The sequence below is a fragment of the Myotis yumanensis genome, unplaced genomic scaffold, assembly GCF_028538775.1.
Source record: "Myotis yumanensis isolate MYYU_CA2020_CCGP unplaced genomic scaffold, mMyoYum1.0.hap1 SCAF_16, whole genome shotgun sequence".
In the NCBI taxonomy this organism is placed as follows: Eukaryota; Metazoa; Chordata; class Mammalia; order Chiroptera; family Vespertilionidae; genus Myotis; species Myotis yumanensis.
Genome location: NW_027223767.1, coordinates 3,368,331 through 3,394,686, shown reverse-complemented (window position 1 = coordinate 3,394,686; position 26,356 = coordinate 3,368,331). Strand labels below are relative to the sequence as shown.

The 26,356-nt window shown below is 52.4% G+C and overlaps 1 protein-coding gene across 1 annotated transcript; it reads right to left on the bottom strand.

Annotated features, from left to right (window-relative positions):
• Positions 1–38: 38 nt before the first annotated feature.
• On the bottom strand, positions 39–25,287 carry ADORA2B (adenosine A2b receptor). The gene is made up of 2 exons (XM_070393610.1): positions 24,941–25,287; positions 39–1,355 (listed from the first exon to the last, which is right to left on the bottom strand). The coding sequence occupies exons 1-2, from the start codon at positions 25,285–25,287 to the stop codon at positions 692–694; spliced, it is 1,011 nt and encodes a 336-aa protein (XP_070249711.1). The 3' UTR covers positions 39–691.
• Between the last annotated feature and the right edge of the window lie 1,069 nt (positions 25,288–26,356).

Below are 26,356 nucleotides of genomic sequence, written 5' to 3'. Positions count from 1 at the left end.
CTTTGAGATCCAGCAAGTTGGCAAAGCTTGAAGTTGGTAGGGGAGTAAAATTCACTACTAGTTCTAGGAGTGGGAAAGGGAATCTGATAGAAGGATCCCTTCTCTAGTTTCTTTCTCTAGGGTTGTTTGCTATATATGGAAAAGAATGCTATCAAAATGTTATCTGATGATGTTCTACTTAAGAACTTACAGGAGTGTCATTACCCTAAATTAATATAGTAGTTTCTTGATCAAAGAATTATACTTTTAATTTTCCTGGTCTCCTTCCTAGAAATGAGTATACACTTTTAGTATGTCCAACTTTTATTTTTCCATTGCCTCTAAGTTTAAAAAATATTTGTATTATAATAATTCACAGTGTTTCACAGAAAAATAGTTTTATTCATTTTCTACCATAAAAAAGGCAGACTTTAAAAAAAACAAAACATTATTTTACAATCCATTCAAGTTGTCAGCATCATCCACAGTGAGAGCATCCAGACAGGACCATATGTATTTGTCAACCCTTGGAACCTACTAATATCATGTACATATTAGTTAGATATGTGGTAACTCCAGGGAGATGCTCAAAAGAGGCAACCCATATGCTTGTGAGGCATGACTGTCTTTCACGTGAGGATCATCCAATCATGTCCTGTCCCTCTGTTTATTATGGATTTGTGCCTTTTGAAGAGGACAGAGTCCATCCAGGTCATAGGCCCATGTCAAGAGCAGGCTGTGCCCCCGCCTGCCCATTCCCACTCTTGAAGACATCTGTCTGGCAGAGAACATACCTGGAGATGAGTTTGTGAAAAGTATAGCGGAAGTCTCGGTTCCTGTAGGCATAAACGATGGGATTGACAACTGAGTTGGCATGTGACAGGAGAATAGCCATATTCATTGCCCACTTGGGCTTCTCCTTAGCCTGAACTGGATGAAAAAGGGTGACACAGTTGATGGCATGCACTGGTAGCCAGCACACAGCAAAAATCCCCACGATCATGGCCAGGGACTTAGCAGCGTGGATCTCTCGCTGGAGGATGGTCCTTGAGTGGTCCATCAGCTCGGTGCGCTGAAGCTGCCTGCAGGCCACCATGAAGATCTTGATGTAGATCACTAGCATTATGAGCAGTGGGGGCAGGACACACCCAAAGAAGTTGAAATACACCATGTAGCTCATGGGGACCACATTCTCAAAAAGACATTTCACAAGGCAGCAGCTTTCATTCATGGTTCCACCCCAGGGCTCTGTGCAGTTGGTGGCACTGTCTTTACTGTTCCAGCCCAGGAAAGGGGTCAGTCCAATGCCAAAGGCAAGCACCCAGAGGACAGCAATGACTCTTCTCGCTCGGGTCCCAGTGACCAAACTCTTGTATCTGTTGAAAAGAACATCATCTGTTATTGTCATTTTATAGTTCTCTGCAGCCAAGTCCAGAATCCCACCTCTGCTATTGTTCCATGACCTTTACTCCTAACAGCTGCTAAGATTCACCGTCAAAGGGTACCATGGCCTTTACTCTCAACACTAAAGACACACAAACAGGTATAAACAGCTTTGCTCTACAAGTTCAATAAGAGTTTCATTGACTTACTAACTCACCTCTGTTTAGTGGCAAATTATGGTCAATGAAAACAAGTGTAGAAGTCTTCAAGGTTATTTTCTACTTACCCAGATACTGACCCTTGAATCTAAGTCTTGTATAAGGCACTGTTCTAGGTGGTTGAGATACACCAGTGAACAGCACACACAAAGATCCCTACTTTTAAAGGGACTTACATTCTAGTAGGGGAAACGGATAAAAAACAACAAACATGAGTTAGTAAATTATGGGGTATGGTAGAAGGATATACGTGTAATTTTTTTTTTTTTAAGCAGCTTAAGCAAAATCAACTGCCAGGGACAGTAGTGAAAGAGGTCTGTTAAGGGACACTTGGGTGACAAGGTGACACCTGAAGGAGTGAAAGTTGGCCCTTGGCGTCAGCACTACGTGGTGGCTCTGGTCAAGAATCCTTCTGGTCCCACAAATACACAAGAGGTTTGCCTTGGACTCTGGGAAGAATCATCCCTGAATACTTCTACTGGAGAACACGAGTCTGGCAAAGTCCTCATCTCTGCTAGCAGCAAAGTTGATAGGAATTGGGAAATACCTTAGCAAATATTAACTTTTAAGTAAGTTTAAACCATTAAATTGTATTTAAAAATCACTAGAAATCAGAATATACATTATAGACATTTTGCTATAAAGTAGTCCATATGTGGCTTATAGCAAAGCAATAAATTTAGCCATTAATAACTGCTCCATAATAGGTATTCAATGTAATTATTGAGTAAGTGAAATAAAATCTTTCCTTCTGGGAGGGGAATTTGGAAATAATTAGATACACATTACCTGAAGACTTGTCTATGGAAAATGTCCAATTTTCTTTGTCTGCAGGATAAAGCCCATACTTTTCAGCATGACCCACAGAGCCCTCCAGGCCTCAACCCACATACCCAGTGCCTGCCATTCCTAATCAATGGCTCATCTGGCTCAGGCTGCTCTCAATATCAGATAAAACACGTCTTCTTGTTTCCAGGGTCACCTCCTTTTCTGATCACTTCTCAGGTAGTGGTGGCCAGTCCCACTCTGCCTCATACACTGGTTATAAAATTTGTTTTATCTGTTACATCTGTCCTCCACCTAACACAGTGCTTGGCACATAGTATAGTATTCTTAATAACATAACCATTATGAATACAGTCCTTATGAATACAGTCCTTATTTGTTACCTGATTTATTATCAAATAGCTTTATTTTTTAATCTATTTTTCTTGATTTCAGAGAGAGTGGGAGAGGGAGATAGAAACATCAATGATGAGAGAGAATCATTGATTGGCTGCCTTCTGCACGCCCCCTACTGGGGATTGAGCCCAAAACCCGGGCATGTGCCCTGAATGGGAATCAAACCCTGACCTCCTGGTTCGTAGTTTGACACTCAACTCCTGAGCCACGCAGGTCAGGCTGTTATCAAACAGCTTTAAAACAAGGTTCTACTTATTGAGAATACTTGGTTCTGTGGCCTGGACAAGCAGAACTAATACAGTTTGCTGAAGAAGTTACCTGAGATCTTACCTCATAATTGGAAGTGGGAGTGATCTTTAATCTCTCTGCTCCCTATTAGAGCAGCAGTGGGCAGTTCAGTTGTGGAACCTTTACAGAAGACCTGGGCTTAGTGGCTCACTGAATTTTTCTTGGCCAATAAATCCACCCTTTCTGCTTCCTCCCTCATTCAGGAATGGAAGCCATTCCTTAAAAAAAAAATGTCATTCTTGGCCATTGCCTCACCTAAGATATGAAGAATGCAATTAGTCCCCGCAGGATAACAAGGGAGCCTCTAACGTCCAAGCACTTAGAGCAGTGGTTCTCAACCTTGGCTGCACATTAGAATCACCTGGGAATCTTTTTAAAATCCTGATTTCTGGGCCTCATCCTCCGGAAATTGTTTCTTTGTGATGGGGTGGGGCCACAACATTAGTAACAAAGGAACAGAATTTCCGGAGGATGAGGCCCAGAAATCAGGATTTTAAAAAGATTCCCAGGTGATTCTAATGTGCAGCCAAGGTTGAGAACCACTTACTTAGAGTCATAGAACTTCAGATCCATGAGGCAACCTACTGGACAGCCCTGCTTCACTCCTTGGTTGTTGACAGGACTCACCTGTGTTGAATTGTGTACAACTGAATACAGGCCAGGCCTGGGGAATGAATTCTATTTGGAGTATGCAAATCCTTTGTTCTGTAATGGTTGGCCGTAGATAATTCTGGCAGTTAAACAAAAGAAAGTCTGCTAGGATGCTCCCAGGAAATATTTTACTTTTTTAAAAAAGATTTTTAAAAATTGAATTTTAGAGAGAGGAAGGGAGGGGGAGGGGAGAGAGAGAGAAACACACTGATGTGAGAGCGAGATAGCAATCAGCTGCCTCCTGCACGCCTCTATGAGGGATTGAGCCTGCAGCCCGGGCATGTGCCCTGACTGGGAATTGAACCAGCGACCTTTCAGTGCACTGGACAATGCCCAACACTGAGCACACCTGCCAGGGCAGATTGTACTCCGTGATAAAAGGAGAGATTTCAGGAGGAGAGTTCCTCTCATGCCCCTACCTTTCTGCACTTGATACTCTCGTGAGAGGCTGTGATGCTTAAAGCTGCAGCATTCAATTTGTGACCAAGAGGGACAGTGTGAAGACAAAGCAAATGGCAAAGCAGAGGGAAGGAAAGAGCCCAGGTCCTTGATGACATCTTTGAACCACTGCACCAGCCCTAGAGCCATCATGACTCCATGATCTAGTTCGAGAGAGAAGTAAATGTCTTGATTGCTTAAACTGCTGCTACCTACCTGGAGCTAAAGAGTTCTACAAACTGGAAGGGACTTTTATCTCTTTAGTGCAACCTCCCTTATATGGATACAACGGCAATGTAAGAACCAAAGACCAAAGCTAAGCCAGGACTCTCAGGCCTGTGTTCCTTGGACCACGTTATGCTGCTTATTTTACTTGACTTTTTTTAAAGCAATATTAGGCACAGAGTACTCTACACATAGGGATCATGGGGTGGTTTCCCACTACAGTTCAAAACAACTGGAATCCAACCACATCTGAACTTGTCAAAACTGCTGGATCCTGCCCAGCCGGTGTGGCTCAGTGGTTGAACATACGCCTATGAACCAGGAGATCACAGTCCGACTCCTCGTCACGGCACATGCCTGGGTTGCAGGTTCAATCCCCTATAGGGGGTGTGCAGGAGGCAGCCAATCAATGTTTTCTCATTGATGTTTCTATCTCTTCCCCTCATTGAAATCAATAAAAAAATATAATATTTTTAAAACTATTGGATCCTACACATGTGAAAAACGATAATTTTATGCTAATTGTCTTAAATTTTTAAAAAAGCAGCTGATTCCATCAGGGAAGCGTCTAGTCAGCTTTCAGTGACTCCCAGTCACAGCCTTTCTTCCCTCTTGTTCACTATTTTATTCAGAGTTCTTCCTTTGTATTATGCTCTCTTAGGCACAATAAACATAATTACAGCCCTCAGGGGTTGTAAAGCTAATAGAAAAGACAGAAAATAAACAAGTAAACACACAAATACGTAATTACAAATCAGAATGAATTTGGCCAAACCAAAATGAATAGGATGCAGATAAGAGAAAGACAAGAAGACCTTAAACATGAGATATCTGGGAAGATCTCTTAAGCAGAGCTAAAAGTTGAGGAGTAAAACATTTGAAAGATGGAGAGAAAATTATTCCAGGCAGAACATAATGTGTAATGCTCAGACAGGAAAGGATTTTACTTTCTTAAACAAAATGTGAATGAACCTAAGATGAGGCTAGGGCCATCTCATAGCATAGGAAGGAATCTGGATTTTTAAAAAATATGTTTCTATTGATTTCGGGGAAAGGGGGAGATAGAAACATCAATGATGACAGAGAATCACCGACTGACTGCCTCCTGCACCAGAGCCCCACTGAAGCCAGTCCTGCTCCATAGGGTTGGCCTCTGCACAGCAGCTACGGACAGTCTTCACAACCAATGGGCCTGGGCGGGGGCGGAGGGGTGGCACCTGGAGCACCAGCTCGTGTGATAGGAGACTGCCACTGTGCTGCTACATAAGGCTACTCTACTAAGACTGGGAGATATAGCAGCTCTACCTAATACATAGAAACAAACACAGGGAGGCAACCAAAATGAGGAAACCAAGAATGAAAGAGTAGAACAAGCAATCTACTAAATGCAGAGTTCAAACACTTTATAAGGATGCTCAATGGACTTAGGGGAAGAGTAGTTGAACTTAGTGAGAACTTCAACTAGAGTTAAGAAATATAGCCCTAGCCAGTTTGGCTCAGTGGATAGAGCGTCGGCCTGCAGACTGGGGTCCCGGGTTCAATTCTGGTCAGGGAGGGGCATATACCTTGGTTGTGGGCACATTCCCAATAGGCAGCTGATTGATGTTTCTCTCTCATCAATGTTTCTAACTATCCCTCTCCCTCTCTATAAAAAAATCAATATTTTTTTAAAAAGAGAGTTAAGAAATATAAAAGTGGAGATAGAAAACAAAAAAGAACCAGTCAGAAGTGAAAAATACAGTAACTGAAATGAAGAATACATTACAAGGAATCAATAGTAGAGTAGATGAAGCTGAGAAATCAGTGATTTGAAAAATAAGGAAGCAGTAAATACCCAATCTGAAAAACAAGCAGAAAAAAAGGGGGGGCGGGTAGTATAAGGGACGCTTGAAACCACATCAAGCATACCAACATTCACATTGTGAGTGTGCTGGAAAGAAGAAAGAAAGCAAACCTTTCTCAAAAAAATGATGAAGCTGTAACTGGTTTGGCTCAGTGGATAGAGCATCGGCCTGTGGACTGAAAGGTCCCAGGCTCAATTCCGGTCAAGGGCATGTACCTTGATTGCAGGCACATCCCCAGTAGGAGGTGTGCAGGAGGCAGCTGATCGATGTTTCTCATCTATGTTTCTAACTCTCTCTCTCCCTTCCTCTCTGTAAAAAAAAAATCAATAAAATATATATATATTTTTAAAAAATTATGGAAAGCTAGTTCCCTAATCTGGTGAAGGAAATAGACATACAAGTCCAGGAAGGACAGAGTTCCAAAGAGGCCCACACCAAGACACATCAAAGTCCTGGCTAGTTTGGCTCAGTGGATGGAGCATTGTCCTGTGGACTGAAGGGTCCTGGGTTCAATTCCAGTCGAGGGCATATACCCAGAGTGCAGGCTCTGTCCTCATTGGGGGGCATGCAGGAGGCAGCCGATCAATGATTCTCTGTCATCCTTGATGTTTCTATCTCCCCCTTTCCCTTCCTCTCTGAAATAAATAAAAATATATTTTTAAAAAGACAATTAAAATACCAAAGGTTAGAGACAAAGAATCTTAAAAGCAGCAAGAGAAAAGCAGTTAGTTACCTACAAGTGAGCTCCCATAGGCTGTCAACTGATTTCTCAACAGAAACTTTATTGGCCAGAAATATTCAAAATGATGAAAAACAAGGACCTACAACCAAGACTACCTAGCAAGGTTCTCACTTAAAACTGAAGGAGATGCCCAGCCAGTGTGGCTCAGTGGTTGAATGTTAACCTATGAACCAGGAGGTCATGGTTCAATTCCTGATTGGGGCACATGCCCAGGTAGCGGGCTCAATCCCCAGTAGGGGGCATGCAGGAGGCAGCTGATCAATGATTCTCATCATTGATGTTTCTGTCTCTCCCTCCTTCCTCTTTGAAATCAATAAAAAAACATTTTTTAAAAAAAAAAAACTGAAGGAGAAATAAAAAGCTTCCCAGACAAGAAAAAGCTAAAGGAGTTCATCACCATCAAACCAGTATTAGAAGGAATATTAAAGGGACTGTCTATTAAAGACCCATCTCACAAAAAACACACACAGCCTAAACGTAAAGAGATGGAAAAAGATACCTCATGCAAATACAAAAAAGAAAGCTGGGGTAACAATTCTTATACAAGACAAACTTTAAAATAAAGGCTATAACAGTAGACAAAGGAGGACCCAGCAATTCCATTTCTGGGTGTTTATCCAATGAAATCTAAAACACTAACTCAAAAATACATATGCATCTATATTCCTATTGCAGCATTATTTACAATAGTCGACATATGGAAGTAATCTAATTGTCCATAAATACATGAATGGATAAAGTAGAAGTGGTGCATATATACAATGGAATGACTTAGCCATAAAAAAAGAATGAAATCTTGAGGGGGACCAAGATGGCGGCATAGGTAAACACCTGAACTTGCTGCCTCGCACAACCACATCAAAACTACAACTAAAAGACAAAACGGATATCATCCAGAACCATGGGAAGGCTGGCTGAGTGGAAGTTTGACAACTAGAAGGAAAGAGAAAAGTGCATTAAGACTAGTAGGAGGTGCAGAGGTCCGGAAGAGCGGAGGTACGGAGGCGCGTGAAACGGGCTGGCAACTGGGTACACTGTGGTCTTTTTAAATCGGGAGGGAGATACAAGCTCCCAACTGCTCTGTTCTGAACTCCAGTTACAGGCGAGACTCTGGGGACCCAGACTCATACGGGGAGAAACTGGACTATCTGGCATTGGCCAGAACACGAGGGTGGCTTTCTCTCAGAGGTGCTCGCAGCGATCATTGTTCCTGCACCAGGCCGCAGGACACAGAGACCCAGGAACCTCTTCAGGGCAGGACTGATGGGCAGCCATTGCTGTTTTCCCTGGTGATTCCCTGAGACCCCGCCCCACCCAATTTACAACCCCACCCAAGCTGTGAGCAGAAGCTTTTACATATGAATGGCCTGGCCTTTTGCAATCTAAAACCTAACAAACTGCAGCTGGGTCAAAAAGCCCCAGAGCTTCCAAAAGAAAGCCTGCATTGCTTCACAGCTGGGCCTCATCTGGGCACGTCCAAACCTCAAGCAAAGAGGAGGAATCTGCAGATCTCTCTGTAGCTCCTGCTGGGTGGCCTCAAGAAGTGGCTGACTTTGCACCTCCTTGTAGATCCAAGAGCCAGTGTACCCTACCCAGTGATCAGGGTGAGACCATACCAGATTACAACTCTTCAGATCCATAAGAGACACACTCAGGGGGCAGACTCAGTGGGCACCAAAGCCCCACTGAAGCAAGTCCTGCCCCATAAGGGTGTCTCCAGCACAGAAGTTCTCCCATTGTAGACACAGGTGGTCCTCACAGCCAGTTGGCCTGGAGATCAATTCCTCCCAGTGACACCAACAGCAATCAAGGCTTAACTACAAGACTGTGCACACAGCCCACAAAGGGGTGCACCAACAGTATCCACCTCAGGTAATTAGGGAGGCTGAGCCACTGGGCCCTATAGGACACCTAGTACACAAAGCCACTCTATCAACACAGGGAAGTAGCCAAAATGCGAAGAGAAGTCACAAATGAAAGAAATGGAGGAAAGCAAACTACTGGATATAGAGTTCAAAACCTTGGTTATAAGGTTACTCAAGAATCTTCTAGAAACCTCTGAGAAATTTAGTGAGACCCTCAAGGATATGAAAAAGGACCAATTAGAAATTAAGCATACACTGACTGAAATGAAGAATGATATGCAGAGATCCAACAAAAGACTACAGGATCCCAAGAATCAAGTCAAAGATTTGAAATACAAAGAAGCAAAAAACACCCAACCGGAAAAGCAAAAAGATAAAAGCACCCAAAAATATGAAGATAGTGTAAGGAGCCTCTGAGACAGCTTCAAGCGTACCAACATCCGAATTATAGGGGTGCCAGAAGAAGAGAGAGAGCAAGATATTGAAAACCTCTTTGAAGAAATAATGACAGAAAACTTCCCCCTACCTGGTGAAAGAAATAGACTTACAAGTCCAGGAAGCCCATAGAACCCCAAACAAAAGGAATCCAAAGAGGACCACACCAAGACACATCATAATTAAAATGCCAAGAGCAAAAGACAAAGAAAGAATCTTAAAAGCAGCAAGAGAAAGACAGTTACCTACAAGGGAGTACCCATACGACTGTCAGCTGATTTCTCAACAGAAACTATGCAGGCCAGAAGGGAGTGGCAAGAAATATTCAAAGTGATGAATAGCAAGAACCTACAACCAAGATTACTCTACCCAGCAAAGCTATCATTTAGAATTGAAGATCAAATAAAGAGCTTCACAGATAAGAAAAAGCTAAACGAGTTCATCAGCGCCAAACCAGGATTATATGAAATGCTGAAGGATATTCTTTAAGAAGAGAAAGAAGAAAAATGTAAAGATAAAAATTATGAACAACAAAATGACAACAAATACATATCTATCAACAAATTAATCTAAAAATCAAGTGAATAAAAAAATCTGATGAACAGAATAATAGAATATTATAGAATCAGGGGCATAGAAAGGGAGTGGACTGACAATTCTCGGGGGGAAAGGGGTGTGGGGAGTGTGGGAAGATGGACGAGGACAATGTGGGGGGAGTGAGGGCATGGGGTGGGGTGGGAACCAAGTGGAGGGGAGCTATGGGGCAGAAAAAGAGGAACAACTGTAATCTGAGCAATAAAGATTTATTTAAAAAATAAAAATAATGAAATCTTGCCATCTGCATCAACATGGATGGACCTGGGAGGTACTGTGCTGAGTGAAGTAAGTCAGACAGAAAAAGATAAATGCCATATGATTTCACTTCTATGTGGAATCTAAAAATAAATGAACAAGCAGAACAGAAACAGACACATAGATATGGAGAACATTTTGACAGTTACCAGATTGGAGGGGACTGGGAGGGATGAGTGAAAAAGATGAAGGGATTAAGAAGTACAAATTGGCCCTAGCCAGTTTGCTCCGTGGTTAGAGTGTTGGACCTTGGACTGGAGGGTCCCAGGTTTAATTCCAGTCATGGCTCAGTGATTGGGTGTCAACCTTTGAACCAGAAAGTCACGGTTCGACACAGTTGGGGCACATGCCTGGGTTGTGGGCTCGATCCCCAGTGGGGGATGTGCAGGAGGCAGCTGATCAATGACTCATCATTGATGTCTCTATCTCTCTCCCTCTCCCTTCCTCTCTGAAATCAACTTTAAAAAATAATTTTTTAAGGCAACAAAGAGACTATTCTGTTGGAGGACACCTAGACCCAGAGGAGTGGTGTGGGCTCGAAAAATAAGTACTTTAGCACCAGAGGGCCAGCTCCATCATGGCAGAACGGTGCCCTGAGACCCTGCCTGGGACAGCGCGGACACGGTCAGCCTGCTGTGGGGAGCAGGTAGGGTCCCTGTCCTGGGCAGGACGCTGGAAGGGTGGCCCTCAGTCTCTTGCATCGTATGCAGGCTCTGTGACCGCCTGCCATTCCTCTCATCTCCCACTTCACGCTGTGCCCCTGTGCTTTCCCCGAAGGCCCACCTCCCTCCCCGGCCCCACCCCTTGCTCCCGGTGCCCCTGTGGTTCTCAGAACATCTGTGCGTGTGTGGCCAAAGCATTCCTGAAAGGTGGGTGCCCCGTGCCAGTCAGCGCCCTTTTGTGGGGGCAGTGAGCCCAGCAGTGCTGGCGGGAAGCAGACATGGTCCCAGGTGTAGGCAGCACATTAAAGGCCGTGTGGAAGTGAATACAGGAAGCATGGGCAGCCTTATTACGCCAGTTCTGGCCCCACCGAAGGGCGTTCTGTGAAAGCCCACGTTCTGGTAAGTGGCTGAGCCCACTGCTGGGCACAGCTGCACGGTGACCCACCCCGTCTCCCTGGAGGCTCATTAGCTAAGGAGACAGAACAGCAGTCATGTGGAGGGACTCAACAGAAGGGACAGTGTGGACACCAAGGTTACGTAAGTGGAGGGGCCCGCCAGGTCCTGCCTAACAATCGCTGGCTATTTCTGGGGCAGGGTCTTCCTGGCTCTGCAGTCCCGGCAGAGACCAGCCACCTTCTCAGCCTAGAAGTCCGAGTTCCCAGCTCACGGGGTCCCCTGGGCGGTGCCGCTGAACCTGGCCAGCCCACAGGCTGACAGTGTATGTGCTCTGGCATCAGCAAATGGGGAGTCATGGCTGGAGGACCCGCCTCCCTGCTGTGGGGCTCTGAGTGCAGGTACGTGTGCACACGGCACTCCATGGATGACACCCTGGTAAGTGCACGTGGAGTTCTGTCGGCCTCATACGGTCGTTTATCCGGGGCCTTCGTGGTCTGTCGAGCTCACACGCGGCATTGCTCTGCACCACAAACACTTCTGCTTAAAGCAATGTGTATTCCTAGGAAACCTCATCTTCTCTAAAATCGCACACGAATAGCAGGACTTGTGTGAAAGTGGGGTTAGGACAGACCACGCAAATCCTACCAAATTTTGTGACTCGAGCACTAATAAAATACCTCGGACCATCCAGGCGGCAGGCGGCGGGGCCAGGGGCGGGCTGCCACGGGGAGTGTGTCCCCACAAAGTCTAACGGCAAAACTGCAATTAGCACCAGGCTGACAGGTGCCACGGCAAGCAGATGAGAGGAATTCTGAGCCAGGGGCCCGTCAGTACGCTGGGCACAGCGGGCAGTGTGGCCTGTCCTGAGGAGCGAGGCCCAGGGAGAGCAATGTCTTCGCCTCCTGGGTCCGGAGTGCCCAGAGGCTCCTGCCGCTCAGCCGTCCCTTCCTGCTGAAGACTGTAAAGCCCCTCCCACCGTTCCAGCTCTTTCTGCCGGGGCAGAACCTCAGATGAACCTCAGCAGTGTCCGCAGTGTGTCTGTCACACACACACGGCGTCGCTTACAGACCCGCAGAAGCCGGCCAGCCGGTCCTGACACGCCCGTCCTGCACGGCGCCCGGTTCCCCGCACAGGTTCCCCGCACACCTCCCACGAGCCTGCACTCCCCCACTCCTTCCCCGGACCTGCACGCTGATGCCAGGCCTGATCTGTTAGGCAACCACCGCTGCACCCCAACACACACACTGCGCCTGGCGAGAGACAAGCCCGGATTTCTGAGGAGGGAACAGAACTCGGGCTTCTCGGCCACATGTGCGTGTTTAACACCCGCTTGGTGGCTCTGAACAAAACGAGGCGTGTGTGCATGTGTGCGTGCGTGTGCGTGTCTTGTGCTTCAGCTTCTAGTTCAGACGAGGAGTCTGTGTAAGAGGGAAGTTTTTCTATTGAGTAGTTGCTTCCCATTTTTCAAGTTTCTTTGGAACCAGACAGGGTTTCTTAAAAGTTGTCATGGACAGAAGAAGCAACAGAAAATTTGAACAGCACCGTATCGAGTAAAGTAACAGAATTCACAACCAAGAACCTTCCCCCACAGAAAACTTCAGGCTCACGTGACTTCACTAATGAATCCTATCAAACATGTAAGGAACAAATAAAACCATTCGTGCACAAAGTGTGGATCCTGTTTGGGTCTGGGAGTGGGAAGGTCTCTCATTTACTATTTGCAGTAACTGAGAGGCCACAGCTCGGGGCAGCCTGAGGGAAGGACAGCACCTGCCTACCCACCAGACAGCCCCCGGGGTCCCAGGCTGTCACTATGAGGGAAGGACAGCACCTGCCTACCCACCAGACAGCCCCCGGGGTCCCAGGCTGTCACTATGAGGGAAGGACAGCACCTGCCTACCCACCAGACAGCCCCCGGGGTCCCAGGCTGTCACTATGAGGGAAGGACAGCACCTGCCTACCCACCAGACAGCCCCCGGGGTCCCAGGCTGTCACTATGAGGGAAGGACAGTGCCCGCCTACCCACCAGACAGCCCCCGGGGTCCCAGGCTGTCACTCCGAGGAAGGACAGCACCTGCCTACCCACCAGACAGCCCCCGGGGTCCCAGGCTGTCACTATGAGGGAAGGACAGCACCTGCCTACCCACCAGACAGCCCCCGGGGTCCCAGGCTGTCACTCCGAGGAAGGACAGCACCTGCCTACCCACCAGACAGCCCCCGGGGTCCCAGGCTGTCACTATGAGGGAAGGACAGTGCCCGCCTACCCACCAGACAGCCCCCCGGGGTCCCAGGCTGTCACTCGAGGAGGCAGGACCCGCAGCCACTCGGCTCCTGAGAGGGCCTCACCTGCTCCAACACGCTCCAACGTGTGAGTGCGGGGTAGACCCCGTTGGGCCTGGGCTGAGCCCACTGCCACATGGAAAGGTGGCTGGAAGAGATGCCATTTGTCGCTCACAGTCACCCAAGAGCAATGGGTGAGGAGTGCAGGCGGCACCCCCTCCAGCTCCCTGCCAACAGGCAGCAGTCTAGGCAGCGGTCGCCAACCGGTGGTCCGCGGGGTCCGAAAGGCTGGAGACCGCTGGTCTAGAGCGCTCTGATAGTGACGCAGCCCCCTGGGACTGAGGTGGCCAGGACAAGGTCTCCCCGAGTTTCCCTTTGAGGTGGTTTTTTGGTGAGTCCCATGTTTTGGTCTCATATATCGGGAGGGACTCAGGGACGGCCCAAGGCTGCTGGCTCCAGACTCCGACCTCCTTCCTGTGGAATAAGAGCCGTGAGAGGGAGGGCCACTGCCTGACACCAGACCAGAGGAGGAAAGGGACCTCCCATGGCTGGGGCTGAAGCACATGCTTCGGCGAAAGCATCGGCCTCCCCAGGCACAGCCGCTGGAGGAAGACACCCATGTGCCACGACGGGGATGCTAACCGATCACCTGGTTATCATGGTGTCTGCGGGTTCTCCCCCGGAACCAGCTTCCCCTTTGTAATGAGTAGAGATCTCGTGGTAGATACGGTGAGACTCAGTAAATATCTTACTTTTCACAACACCTACTGCCCGTTCCTGCCTAAGCCAGTTCTTAGTGTGATCGTTGTCAAATGATGCTCTGCTTAACCCTGTCACCCCTACCCACTGACTACATGGCATTCCACCGCGGGCCAGCGTCCGACTCGGGTTACAGCTGCTCCCGAGGAGTGAGCGCAGCGACCGCCGCCTCTGAACACCCTCTCCACTGAGAGGCGCAGGCTGCCCCCCCCCGCCCCCCCACCCCCCGAAAACAGCTTCTGTGCCAGAGACTGAGGAAGCGATGGAAACGGCGGGAACCCTCTGGCAGGGGCGCGCTCCAATGGCTCCCAGGGGCCCAGTGTGGGCACCAAGAGGAGTCACGGGAGTGGGTTAGAACACACTGGATAAAACCAAGGCCCCAAAGCCCACACTGACACTTACAATGTGGTTTAAGGAAGAGCAGGGGAAAGGCGAGCCTCTTCGTTAGAGAATGCCAGCTGATGAGGGTGGGAGGGATGAGGAAAAAGAAAACCACCGCGTCCGCGGCAATGCCACCCTCAGGCAGCACGGTCAGTGGGGCACGTGCCTGCGCGGTGACAGCGGGCAGGCAGCCTTCGCCGGGGCAGACGCGCCAGCCCACAGCGCCAGGCGGCACGGCCCTGACGGGATGCACTGATACGGACACAACGGTAAACGGCGAATCCAATCACAAGGAAACAACCTGACCCCGATTAAGGGGCTCCCTGTAGAACAACCTGGACTCCCCCAAATGCCAGTGTGCTGTGCTGCTGAAAGTCCTAAGTATAACGTAGTGTGTGTATGAGACAGACAGAAAGCAAACAGAGCAAAATCTGCACAATGTGTGTATTTAAGTGAAGAGAATCTGAGTAGTCATTATGCTAGTTTTACAACTTGGAAGTTGTGGGGGGAAACGACTTCAGAATGACTCGTCCTTCCTGAAACCACAGACGCATTAGATTAGTCAGATGGATACAAACATGTGTATGTATATATGTGTGTGTTTGTATTTTAATAGCAGGGATATTTATAAAATGCAATGAGTGTATATGCATATGTGTACACACACATATACTGCATTTGTTTTGTAACTTTTAAAAATGCCCTTGCTATTGAAACTGAGTTACTGATGCTTCTTGAAAATGCCACATTTGGGAGCTATTTCATCCTCTGCAAGACTGCGACCTCCCCCTGCAGAACCTACCTATCGGTCCTGGCGAGCCAGTCTCCTCTCCTCCTGCCTCTTCAGTTCCTCCTACCTCTCCTCTGTCTCCTTCGGGCTCCGCAGGCTTCTCATGTCCAGGCAACATATCTAATGCAACATAGCTTATGCATCCATATCTAATCTCCAACAGTACAAACATGCACCCCTCACACACAGACACCACACACAATGCCAGCTCTGAATACCTCACACTCGCGCTATTAAGAAAACAGCTGTGAGTATGCAGAGAGCTGCGCAGGAACCCTGGTACCTCCCAGCAACAGTGCAGTGAAGATCGGGAAGAGTCAGCGGGTAAAGAACATTCCGGGCAGGGAGAACAGGGCGTGCAAAGGCCTGACCTCAGGAAGATCCAGGAATTTAGAGGCGCCCTGAAAAGCCGGAGCAGAGAAGCAAAGGAGAGAGGGGAGCAGGATGAGTCAGGAGAAGGGCCGAGAGCCAGTGGAGCTGGGGCCTTCTCCTGAGGCCTGGGAGCACTGGGAAAGGACGGGGGTCAGTCAGGTGCTCACTGCAGAGGGACGCTGTTCTGAACCGAATGGCTGAGAGGACAGCGTGGTGCAGAGACCTGGCTTCCTGGGCCAGGGAGAGGCAGAGAGAAGCGCTGGAAGGCGGGTGTAAGCGCACCGACAGGACCGGTTCTGACTGTCTCAGCACAGCTTTGTCGTTCTCTACCTTCTCTCTCTTAAAGGTAGGTGTGGCAGTGGCGTTACCATCAGCACTGCAGTAGAGAAGCATGTACTGAAAGCTCCTTTCGGAAGTTTTGGGTGGTGGAAGCAAAACGGGCCGCAAACCAGAGAAGGTGCAGCTGAGCGAGGCCTAAGGAGCTGACTAGTGAAATGTGTTTAAGTGGCTACGGGAAAGAGCCGCGCAGCAGGCCCGAGGAATGGACAGTGCGGGGCTCCCCACAGGTGGAGGACCTGGGTCCAGAGCCAGGCAGGAGGACTGACCGGCCTCAAACCCCCACACTCCACCACCTGCTGCACAGCTCAACCATTACGGTATCGCTCGACCTGCAAGTTCCTTAAAAACACCCTGTGAAACTCTTACCAAAGCTCCCCTCGTCTTTGGGGGCAACACCCAGCTGCCCCCAAAGCTGGAGTCACCCTGGACTCTTTCTTCTCCCTCCTGCCCGACACCCAGCCAAGCCAGCAAGTCCTCCTGTCCTGCCCGTGACCCGCCTTCCAGCCACGCGCACAACGCACTTAGTGTCCATACCATGCACGCCCGCCGCAGGCTGCCAGGCACTGCAGACCGCACGCCGCAGGCCCACCCGCCATGTCTCTAGTCCTTGTCCACCGATTGGGGTTCCAGGGCCCCCCTTGGTTTTCAGGATTCTTTCTGTCCTGGTCTCTTGGTTGGCTGAGTGGCTTTACCTGTGGCCCCTCTGCTCCAAATACCAGCCTTCCCTGGTGTAGGTGATCAGATGTTACCTCTCAAATATCTCTAGACTTGACCTCCATCTCCACAGCCCCTGCCGGGCCATGCTTTCTTCCCTCCCCCGAAGGGAACGGCCAGCCTACGTAATCTTGTCCCCTCCAACCCCTCCTGTCCACCAGAATGACTGTCTTGTAATGCAAACCTGACCACATCAAACTCCTGATTAAAATCCTACATCGGCCTGCCAGGTTCCACCTAATTGGCACTTCTCAGAAAGTCACATTTAAATGACAGTAGAAAACACAAAAGGAAATAAATTCATAACCACCCTGAAATGGAAATGGAAGGTGGCATCAGCAAGGCAGAGAGTTTAATGAGTTTCTAGAAACCAGAAGGCAGACAGCACCATGAGGATGGGACATTTCGCCCTGAGCCAGAAGCAAGGGTGGCAGGAAGAGAGGCTGCCGTCCACAGCGGCCAGGCTGCAGCCCGGAAGTGAGACGAGGAGGGGAGAGACTGCCGTGGACCAGCCTGGGGGCTGCCTCAGCCACCCCCCGCCCGCCCTCCCAAGGCTGAAGCTTGGCACTCAGTGACGGAGGATGGCACCCAGGGATGGAAGATGGGGTGGGGGGCAGGTTCTAATTGCCTACACTCCACCCCCTGAGGAATCTGAACCATGTGAGTCCAAAGAAGGTTTTTCAAATTTTTTTAAATTTTAATCTAAACCAAAAAAGTAATAATGAATGCTAAATTTTAAAAAATAGAAAAACTAGAGGGGAAAAAATCAAGAAACTTTTCCAGAGGAGAATGACAAGCTAAAGTATTAGAAAGTTATATATTAGAGAACATTTAAGAGACAAACATGAAATCAGTCAAGGAAGGGAAATATCCACCTATCTATTAAGAATCCCCGGAGGGCTCTAACCAGCTTGGCTCAGTGGATAGAGTGTCAGCCTGCGGATTCAAGGGTCCCAGGTTCGATTCCGGCCAAGGGCATGCACCTTGGGATGTTTCTAACTCTATCCCTCTCCCTTTCTCTCTGTAAAAAATCAATAAAATATCTTTTTTTAAAAAGAATCCCAGGAGGAAACAATAGAGAAAATGGAGATAAGGAAATAATCAAGAAAATTTTATTTTTTTAAAATTTCAGAGCCTAAGACAGACCGGAAAAGTATTCAGACTGGAAAAGTCCACGGGGCAGAGCCACCCCGGATGAGGGAGGGAAGCTGGGAGTCGGTGTGAAATCTCAGAGCAGACGCAGAATAGTGATCGGGGCGTAGACCAGAAACCCACCACAAATAGGAACCTGCTGCATGCACTCCGACTTCCAGAGCAATGCCTGCGGTTTGCGGGCCAGCGTCCTAACCACTGAGCCACCAGCCAGGCAGCGGGTGCCTTTGCCAGGCAGGCTGGGAAACCAGAGGTCGGAGATTGGTGACTGCTCTCGCAGTTGGCCTTTCCTCTGGTTTCAATTTCTTGTCAACATGCCGGGCAGAGGGGCTGGCGAGGGCAAGGGCTGGGACACTTCCCCTTTCCCTTTGGTGCCCTTCTGTACTTTTGAATATTTACTTCTGTGCAGACTGGTTGATTTCTGTCAAAACAAAAACAATAATATATGTATTTTTTAAACCAGCCCTGGCGCTGGGTGGCTCGGTTGGCTGGGTGTCGTTCAATGCACCAAAAGGTTGCAGGTTTGATTCCCTGGTCAGGTCACGTACAGGAGGCGGTCGACCTCTCTCTGTCCCTCAAGCAATAAAAACATTCTCCAGCGAGGATTAAAAAATCAATTAATTAAAACAAACCCTCCTTCATGGACTTACCAGTGCCCTGAGGACAACACCCAAACTCCTCAGTAAGCGTCTGGCCCCCTCGATCTGCCTGCTCTCAGCCCTCAACCCCTCCCACCACCAACGCACCGCTTCTGTGCACGCGCCCCACCTCAGCTCTAACGCCCCTTCCTCCGGTTCACCCCACCCCAGCATCAGCCCTCAGCCCCACCCCTGGAGCCTGTGAAGTCTGTTCTCAGCTTCAATTCCATAAAGAAGGGACACTTCCTAGTTGCCATTAAGTTCCTGCAGCCTGTTAGCCTCAGGGACCAAGCGCAGCCTACTGATGCCCTGAGGCGAGAAGCCCTGACCTGCTCCCCCAGCCCAGCACCCGAGACCAGTGCCCCGAGACCAGCTCCCGGAGACCAGCTCCTGAGACCAGCGCCCAGAGACCTGCTCCCTGAGGCCGCCTCCAGGAGACCAACTCCCCGAGACCTGCTCCCCTAGACCAGCTCCCTGAGACCAGCTCCTGACCAGCGCCCCTAGACCAGCTCCCCTAGACCAGCTCCTGAGACCAGCTCCCCTAGACCAGCACCCCGAAACCAGATCCCCAAGGCCAGGTCCCGGAGACCAGCGCCCAGAGACCAGCTACCCAAGACCAGCTCCCCGAGACCAGCTCCCGGAGACCAGCGCCCTGAGACCTGCTCCCTGAGACCAGCTCCCCGAGACCAGCTCCCCGAGACCTGCGCTCCGAGACCAGCTCTGTCTGAGGAAAGAGGCAGGAGACCCCACTCGGGTCCCTGCCAGGTTGGCCGGACTCTGCCGCCTCAAGCCCACTGGCCCAGGCGCAGCCTTCTTCCCTCATTTGGTCACATTACTACAGTCTCCTCTGTCCTGGGTAATATTTAAAGGGTCCCCATCATAGTGTGCTGCTCACTCCCCTTCACCCAGAGGGACCACTCATTACTGGGTGTTTCAGCCACCTGGGGCTTGGAGCCAGCCCTGCCGGCCTGTGACCTGGGCTGACCCTCACTCCGCGAGCCGGCTTCCTGCTCTGCGGAGCAATAGGGAAGTATCTGCCCCCAGAAGGTTGGCCTAGAGGCCAAATGAGATGACGCACGGGGTTCCTGGCACAGAAACCGCTTCAAAAGAGTGGCTGCAGGTCACAATATTAACAGCTCTAATGTCCAGAGTAGCGAGGACATAGCTCCTCGTGCCCGTCCCCGCAACTGGGATCACACGCTGACGGGTCACAGCCAGGGCTCTGATGCCAGGCAGGGCACGCCCACGAGGCAGGAGGCCCGCGGGCCGGCAGAGGCGGCAGTGCGGAGTGTGTGTTACATGAAAGTGTTAACTTCTGTCCTTCTCACACGCTTACTCCCCAGAACGTGGTGGGGACCCTCCTGAGGCCCAGGCCCGCTCCCCCTGCCGGTGCTGCGAGGCCGGCTGGCCGCCCTTCCAAGCACACAGAGCAGTGTGGGCAGCGCTGGGTCGGCAGAGCAGCGGGTCAGGCCCTGGGCAGGCACGGTGGGTGGGCCTCCTTCCCCGGCCTCCCGGGGAGCCAAGGGCGCTCACAGGCTCCACCTCCACCTCCTCCCCGCCCGCCGGCTCCTGGCCTGCAGGGGTTCCCTCAGCACCACAGACATGGGCTGGCCAGCCAGGCAGCACCTGCTGCTGGTTCCCTGGGTGTGCCGGCTGGCACGGGGGCTGAAAGGCCTGTACACACCAACGGGGGCAAATAACACAGAGGCACAGCCCCGCCCTCCTCCCGGTCCCCGGGACTTTCTCTCCAGCCCTGAGAGCCAGGATCGCCCAGGGCTGTGCCTGGGAGCAAGGCCCCCCCAGAGCAGAGCATGGGCTGCCAGGACCTGCAGCGCTGAGGCCTGCTGGCCTTCTGCAGCCTCTCTGCCCCGCTATCCGCAGGCCTGTGAGGGCTCCCCCCTTTTTTCCCTTATTTGACTCATTGGACCATCCTCTTCTAACACCCCCCTGTTCCTAGATCTGCCATCTTGGGCCCTCCCTCCCCAAGTCTGTTTTGCATATTCTCCCCACACTGGCCCCCGAAGCATGACACACCACAACACCCGCTTCACCCAGTCATGCATGTATTCATCCAAAATGTGGGTCCCTACCCCATGCCTGGCATCGTGCCCTCCCTCAGCGCTCACACTCCGGCTGAAAGGGACCACAGCCTGGCCAAGACTTGGATTAAGGGTGGAGGCAGCGGCGGGGAAGCCTCTGGGTGGGGAGTGAGGGAGGCGGCAGAGCCGGGCTGGGGCAGGCACCTGGCCAGCACCCTGTGGTGGTAAGTGAGGTGCGGAGGGTGCGATGAGCGACAGATGCCAGAGCCTTCGGGCCTTGAGGCCAGAGCGGACCCTGGGGTTTCACAGGTGCCAGCACACTGCTGGGGTCCAGCCCCATGGGGTCCAGGGGTTCCCAAAGGTGTGGACGGAGTCGGCGAAGAAGGTTTTACACGGAGACAGCGTTCAGAACTCTCTAGCTTTCCTTAGTCTCCGTGGACCTTCCCTGTGCCTGGCTGAGGCCACAGAGAAAGATCCCAAATGCTCTCTTGTATCCATTTTAAGAGTAGGATTGGTGCTTTCCGCTGTTACCTGAGTCCTGATCTATCACCCCAGGGAGAGCTTGCCAATCCTGCACTTTTCCGGAGTAGAAAGGCTGCAGTGGGGTTAAGGATAAGGCTCCTTGGGCCTACCTTCTCCCATGCCTCTACATTTACCTTTCCGGCACCTTTCCTTCCTCAGAAAAGCATGGACATACTTCTTGTATAAAACATTCCGTCTGACTGGGAGTAACCTTAACTTCTCTGCTAGCAAGCACATGTGTTAAAAGATCAATACGGAGTCTTTTTTCTTCTAGACTCAGTATGGCACATCTTCTCATTCTAAAGATCAATACAGAGTCTTCTTTCTTCTAGACTCAGTATGGCACATCTTCTCAAACTAAGTTCTGAACTATCCACCCACTTACCCTACTTATCCTCTATAGGGGGGTCTGCAGCACCCTACGGTGGAGTCCTATCCGTCCCGAGTGCGAGGGGGCTTACCTAGGGGAATCCTGTTCGAGGCGCCAAATGTTGGGGTCCAGCCCCAGCGGGTCCAGGGGTTCCCAAAGGTGTGGACGGAGTCGGCGAAGAAGGTTTTACACAGAGACAGTGTTCAGAACTCTCTAGCTTTCCTTAGTCTCCGTGGATCTTCCCTGTGCCTGGCTGAGGCCACAGAGAGAGGATCCCAAGGCAAGCTGAGCCTTTATTTTATACTGAGCGGTAAACAAGGTAGTGGTTTCCATAGTCACACAGTAAGTTACACTGTTGTAAGTTTTACTTGTTTTCGTTCTTGTAAGTTTCACTTGTTTTTGTTCTTGTTGCACTTCCCTCAGCCCATTAGCTTCCCAAGTAAGATCTAGGGAGCTTTATACAAGGTCAAGCCTAATTATGCTAAGAGGACTGTGCTCTCTAAGCTGGGAATTGTTTATGACTTTGCCCACAGGTCAGTCTGAGGCTTAACCCTATATCAGTTCCCCACAGCACACAGCTGTAAGCAGGGGAGTGACTGGTCTGGCATTTCCCAGCTGTGTAGAGCATGGGGAGCGAGAGGCGATGGGGGGCCCCCCGGGAGCTGATCGAGAGCTGCTAAAAGGACATGTGCGATGATATTCGAGACATGGTCATTCAGATCGGCCAGAAAGGGGTCACTGCAGGGGTGACGCCCAATTCCTGCCCACTCCCGATGGCGCCCCTGGACTGGACCCTCTCCAGGAACATCAGGAACCGGGTGGACTTAACTGTTTGCAGACACCCTCACTCTGAAGGCCCAGGGCAGTGCCTCATCTGAGCAGACCCTCCTCCTCCCAGGTCCAGCCGAAGCCGCCATCGGTGCCCAGCACCACCTCACGCTCCCTGCCCTCTCGCTGTCGTCTCCCCGCTAGTGATGCCGTGGCCCTGAGCTGGGCACAGGCCGCACTCGGAGCTCGGGGCACAGATGCCTTCCGAGCCCACGGAACAGGTGAGACCTAGGGCACGTCCAAGGGCCGGTTTCGCCCCAACTGCCTGGACCTCGCCATCGTTACGCTTGCCTTTATAGGGGAGACACCGCCCCCCAAACAGGGCACGTCCAACTCTGGCCCATCTGAGTCCATGCCCCGAAGGGGGGCCTTGGCGCCAAGTCAGAGCTGGGCCCGGGCCACGTCAATAAAGTGAAGGAGGGCCCGTGTCTTCCTGACTCCAAGAGGGTTTCAAACGTGGCGGGGCCAGAAGTCCCCAGTTAAAGGAACTGATCCAGGGGTAACCCCCACCCCATTCAGTAGGGCCTGGGGGGGGCCTGTAATCTGCATGTTAGCCCCTCACAGGGCCATGGTTCTCAGAAGCAGGAAGTGCAGAAACTGCTGAGGGACAAAGCCCTGCCCTAGGCACCAGGCCCCAGGGGCCCAGAGAGCACGGATACCTCCCCCACCACAGGTGGGGTGTGTGCTGGGGACAGGGCAGATGCCCTACCCTCCGGGCCAGGGAGCCGGGGCTGCTTGATGGGCCTCTCCCACTACACGCCTGTGGGAGGCCAGGCGGGCGGCAGGGGTGGGATGAGCTTCGTGGTGACTCCACTGAGCACTCTGCCCTTAGCAAATGCAAGAAGTTAGGGCCAGTGATTCACAGTCCTTCCCCTTCACACACCCTCTCCATTTCTTTCAAGTCTCCACCCAGCACCAACCAGGACAAGAGCTAACAGATGGAACTTCCTGCTCCACGGGGCACAGGGAATTCTTCCAGGAACGTGAGCGGGGCCTCTCTGGACCTCTGCCAGGGGCATGCCCAAGGGGCTTCCATCATGTGAGCAGCTCGGGGTGGCGCCTGCTGGATGCAAACAGACCAAAAGGCCATCAAGTAACCAACATGCGGACCAAGAGGCAGGAAGGGACCCGAGAGAAGAGTGTGCCATCCGCTCGGAACCTTGGCGATCCCTGGGCTGTCACAGGACAGGACGCAGGAGGCCTCCTGGCTGGTCAAGGGCAGCCGCACAGGGAAAGCCCAGACACGCAGCTCAGACTCCCAGCCTGGCAGAGCGGGAGGTTCCTGTTCAGGCGGGGACCCAAGACCAACCCACAAGGACAGGCTCAACATGCGGTGGCTGGGAAGCCCCGTCAAGTCCCACAAATACATTCCTCCCCCAGCCCATTTACTGCAGGCAGGACCGGCTTCTGGAAGTGGCAGGAGGCTTTCTGCCCATATCCCAGCCACCGCTGCTGCTCACAGCCCCACAGCCTGCTGGCACCGCGGGGCACAGTGCCCACTCTGAGTGCGTCCTGCTCCGACACTCATTCCAAATGCACCCTCCTAAGCAAGGCTGATCTCCCTCGCCTACAGATGCAGGTCACAGTGCCTCCCTTCTGGAATTACTGGCAGTTAAAGGACAGAAGTTTAATATAAACCGCCTCACAGAGCTGGCACTCAAATTAATTCCTTCCCTCCCTTCCTGCTCCTGGGACAGTTTCTTGTCTCAGCCCCAAATCCAAAGAGGTCCCAAGCTCACCCAACTCAGACATGCCAATGGGGCCCAAAGGCTGAGCATAAATATTCCCAATGAGCCCTGCGGCTCCCAGATAGGCCTGCTCGGGAGCTCAACTCCGAATTCATTGCTCAGCTGCAGCTGGGGCTCGGGTCCGGGCGGCGGCTCCGTCCCCTGAATCCTACATTTCTCAGTGCGGGAGGAAGAGCCTGCGGGACTGGGCAGCGGGGATAAAGAAGGCCACGCACCCGCGTGAGGTCTTTTTAAAAACATTCGGAGGTGACCGAGTCACCAGTAAGCGTGGAGGGTCACAGGTGCCAGCACTCCCCCCAGGTAACCCCACCCTCCCGCCCAGCCCGGCCTCGTGCGCCACCAGGTACATTCTGAAGCTGGGCGGTGAGTAGTGTCCATTCTGACCACGGGAGTCCCAGCGTTCAAAGTTCCCCTGGAAACTACCCTGGTTCCGAACCCCCAGCACGCACAGGGCCGCGTCTCGCCGCAAAGGAGATGCGATCAGCTAACCTCCCGCCCCTGGGCCTCCACCCGCCCGCGGAAGTGGCGCCTTTCCCGGAGTTTCCAAGACAGGCCGGGCTCCCGGGAAACACACTCCCCGGCACCCTGATAGTTGTCCCCACATAGATCTCCGCATAGAGATGCGCGCATCCGGGGAAGCAAGGTCTCCAGGGCCCGGCCCGGGACACCGAGAGGGTCTGGGCAGCCCGTGCACGCGTCTCCGGTGGTGGCCGCTGTCTTCCAGGGCGGGAACCCGCTCGGAGCGCCCCGCGCGCCCGTCTGGCCCGTTCCCGAGGCCAGGAACCCGGGCCCGGGGCGGGCGGGCGCTGGCGGGGCTTAGGCGGGGCTGGGGCCGCCGCGCGCCTCACCTGAGCGGGACGAGGATGGCCAGGTACCGGTCCACGGCCACGGCCAGGAGGCTGAAGATGGAACTCTGCGTGAGCACCAGCACGAAGCAGGCGAGGAAGAGGCAGCTGTAGAAGTCGGTGCAGAAGCCCAGGCTGATGGTGATGGCAAAGGGGATGGCGAACAGCCCCACGGCCACATCGGCCGCCGCCAGGGACACCAGGAAGTAGTTGGTGGGCGTCTGCAGCGCGCTCGACGTGCCCACCGCGGCGCACACCAGCACGTTGCCCGCCACCGACAGCGCGGCGATGGCCAGCTCGAGCGCCACGTACAGCGCGTCCTGCACCTCCAGCGGCATGGCCGGCGGCATCGCTACCCGCGCCGCGCGGAGCGCGGGGGAGCCGCGTGCGCCCCGCCGGGCATGGCCCGAGCGCTGGGACCGCCCATCCGCCGGCAACGTCTGAGCCGCTGGTCTTGGGTGCTCCCTGCCGGGACCCAGAGGGCGGGACCGTGGAGGGGCGGTGACGCCCATTGGCCGGTGTGCCCGCCCTTCTCGGGCTCGGCGGAGCACCGCCCCCACCCCTCCCCGAACCGAGGTCTGCGCCCACTTGGTGCCGCGGCGGTGCGCCAGGGTCCGTGGTGACAGTATCTGACAAAGTCAAGTTCCCCAATTCCCCGTAATGCGCCCTCTCGGTGGGTGTGTCCCGAGCTGCCGCACTGCCTCCACCGGGGCGCTCGGAGCCGCCGCTCGGGGGGATGGAGACGGGCTGCGAGGACGTGCGCCCGCCCGCCGCCGGCAGCCCCCCAAACCACTCCACCGCCGGCGGGCGAGTCCAGGACCTGAAGCCTTTGGAGGCTCCCCTCCCCGAACCCCGCGTTCCCCATTGGACAGGCAGGGCGCGCCTTGCTACCCGGATGGGATGCCTCAGGGAGGGACGGAGGTGCCGGAACTCGCAGGCAGCTACAGGACCCACGCTCGGCCCCGCCGGCGAGGAAGGCTCTGCGGGCGGCAGCTCTGCGCCGCACCCACCCCTGCACCCGGCGCCGGTCTTGCCCCCTCTGCCGGGCGCCTCCAGCTCTGCCTTCTCACCGGGTGACTTGGTCCACATCCTTCATTCCTCACCCCCAACCCCACCCCCACCCCGCCCCCCGGCTTTCCTAAAGTGCCCGTGGTCTTCAGGCTCTCTCTAACCTTCACACCCACCCTGGATACGCTCAGGCTCCCCAGGCCTCACACGGGGCTCTTACACCGTAACTCCCCTGCCGCCCCGAGCGCCTCCTGAGGGCCAGACCCGAGCATCCCACTGCCCACAACTTTTGGACTCCGCCAGGAGAGCCCGAGGCCCCCAAATCCAGTGCGTCCAAAATCAAGCTCATTTTCAACTCGCCTGCAACCTGTGTGCGCTCCTTCGGACACTCGGTTATTGATCTTACTTCCC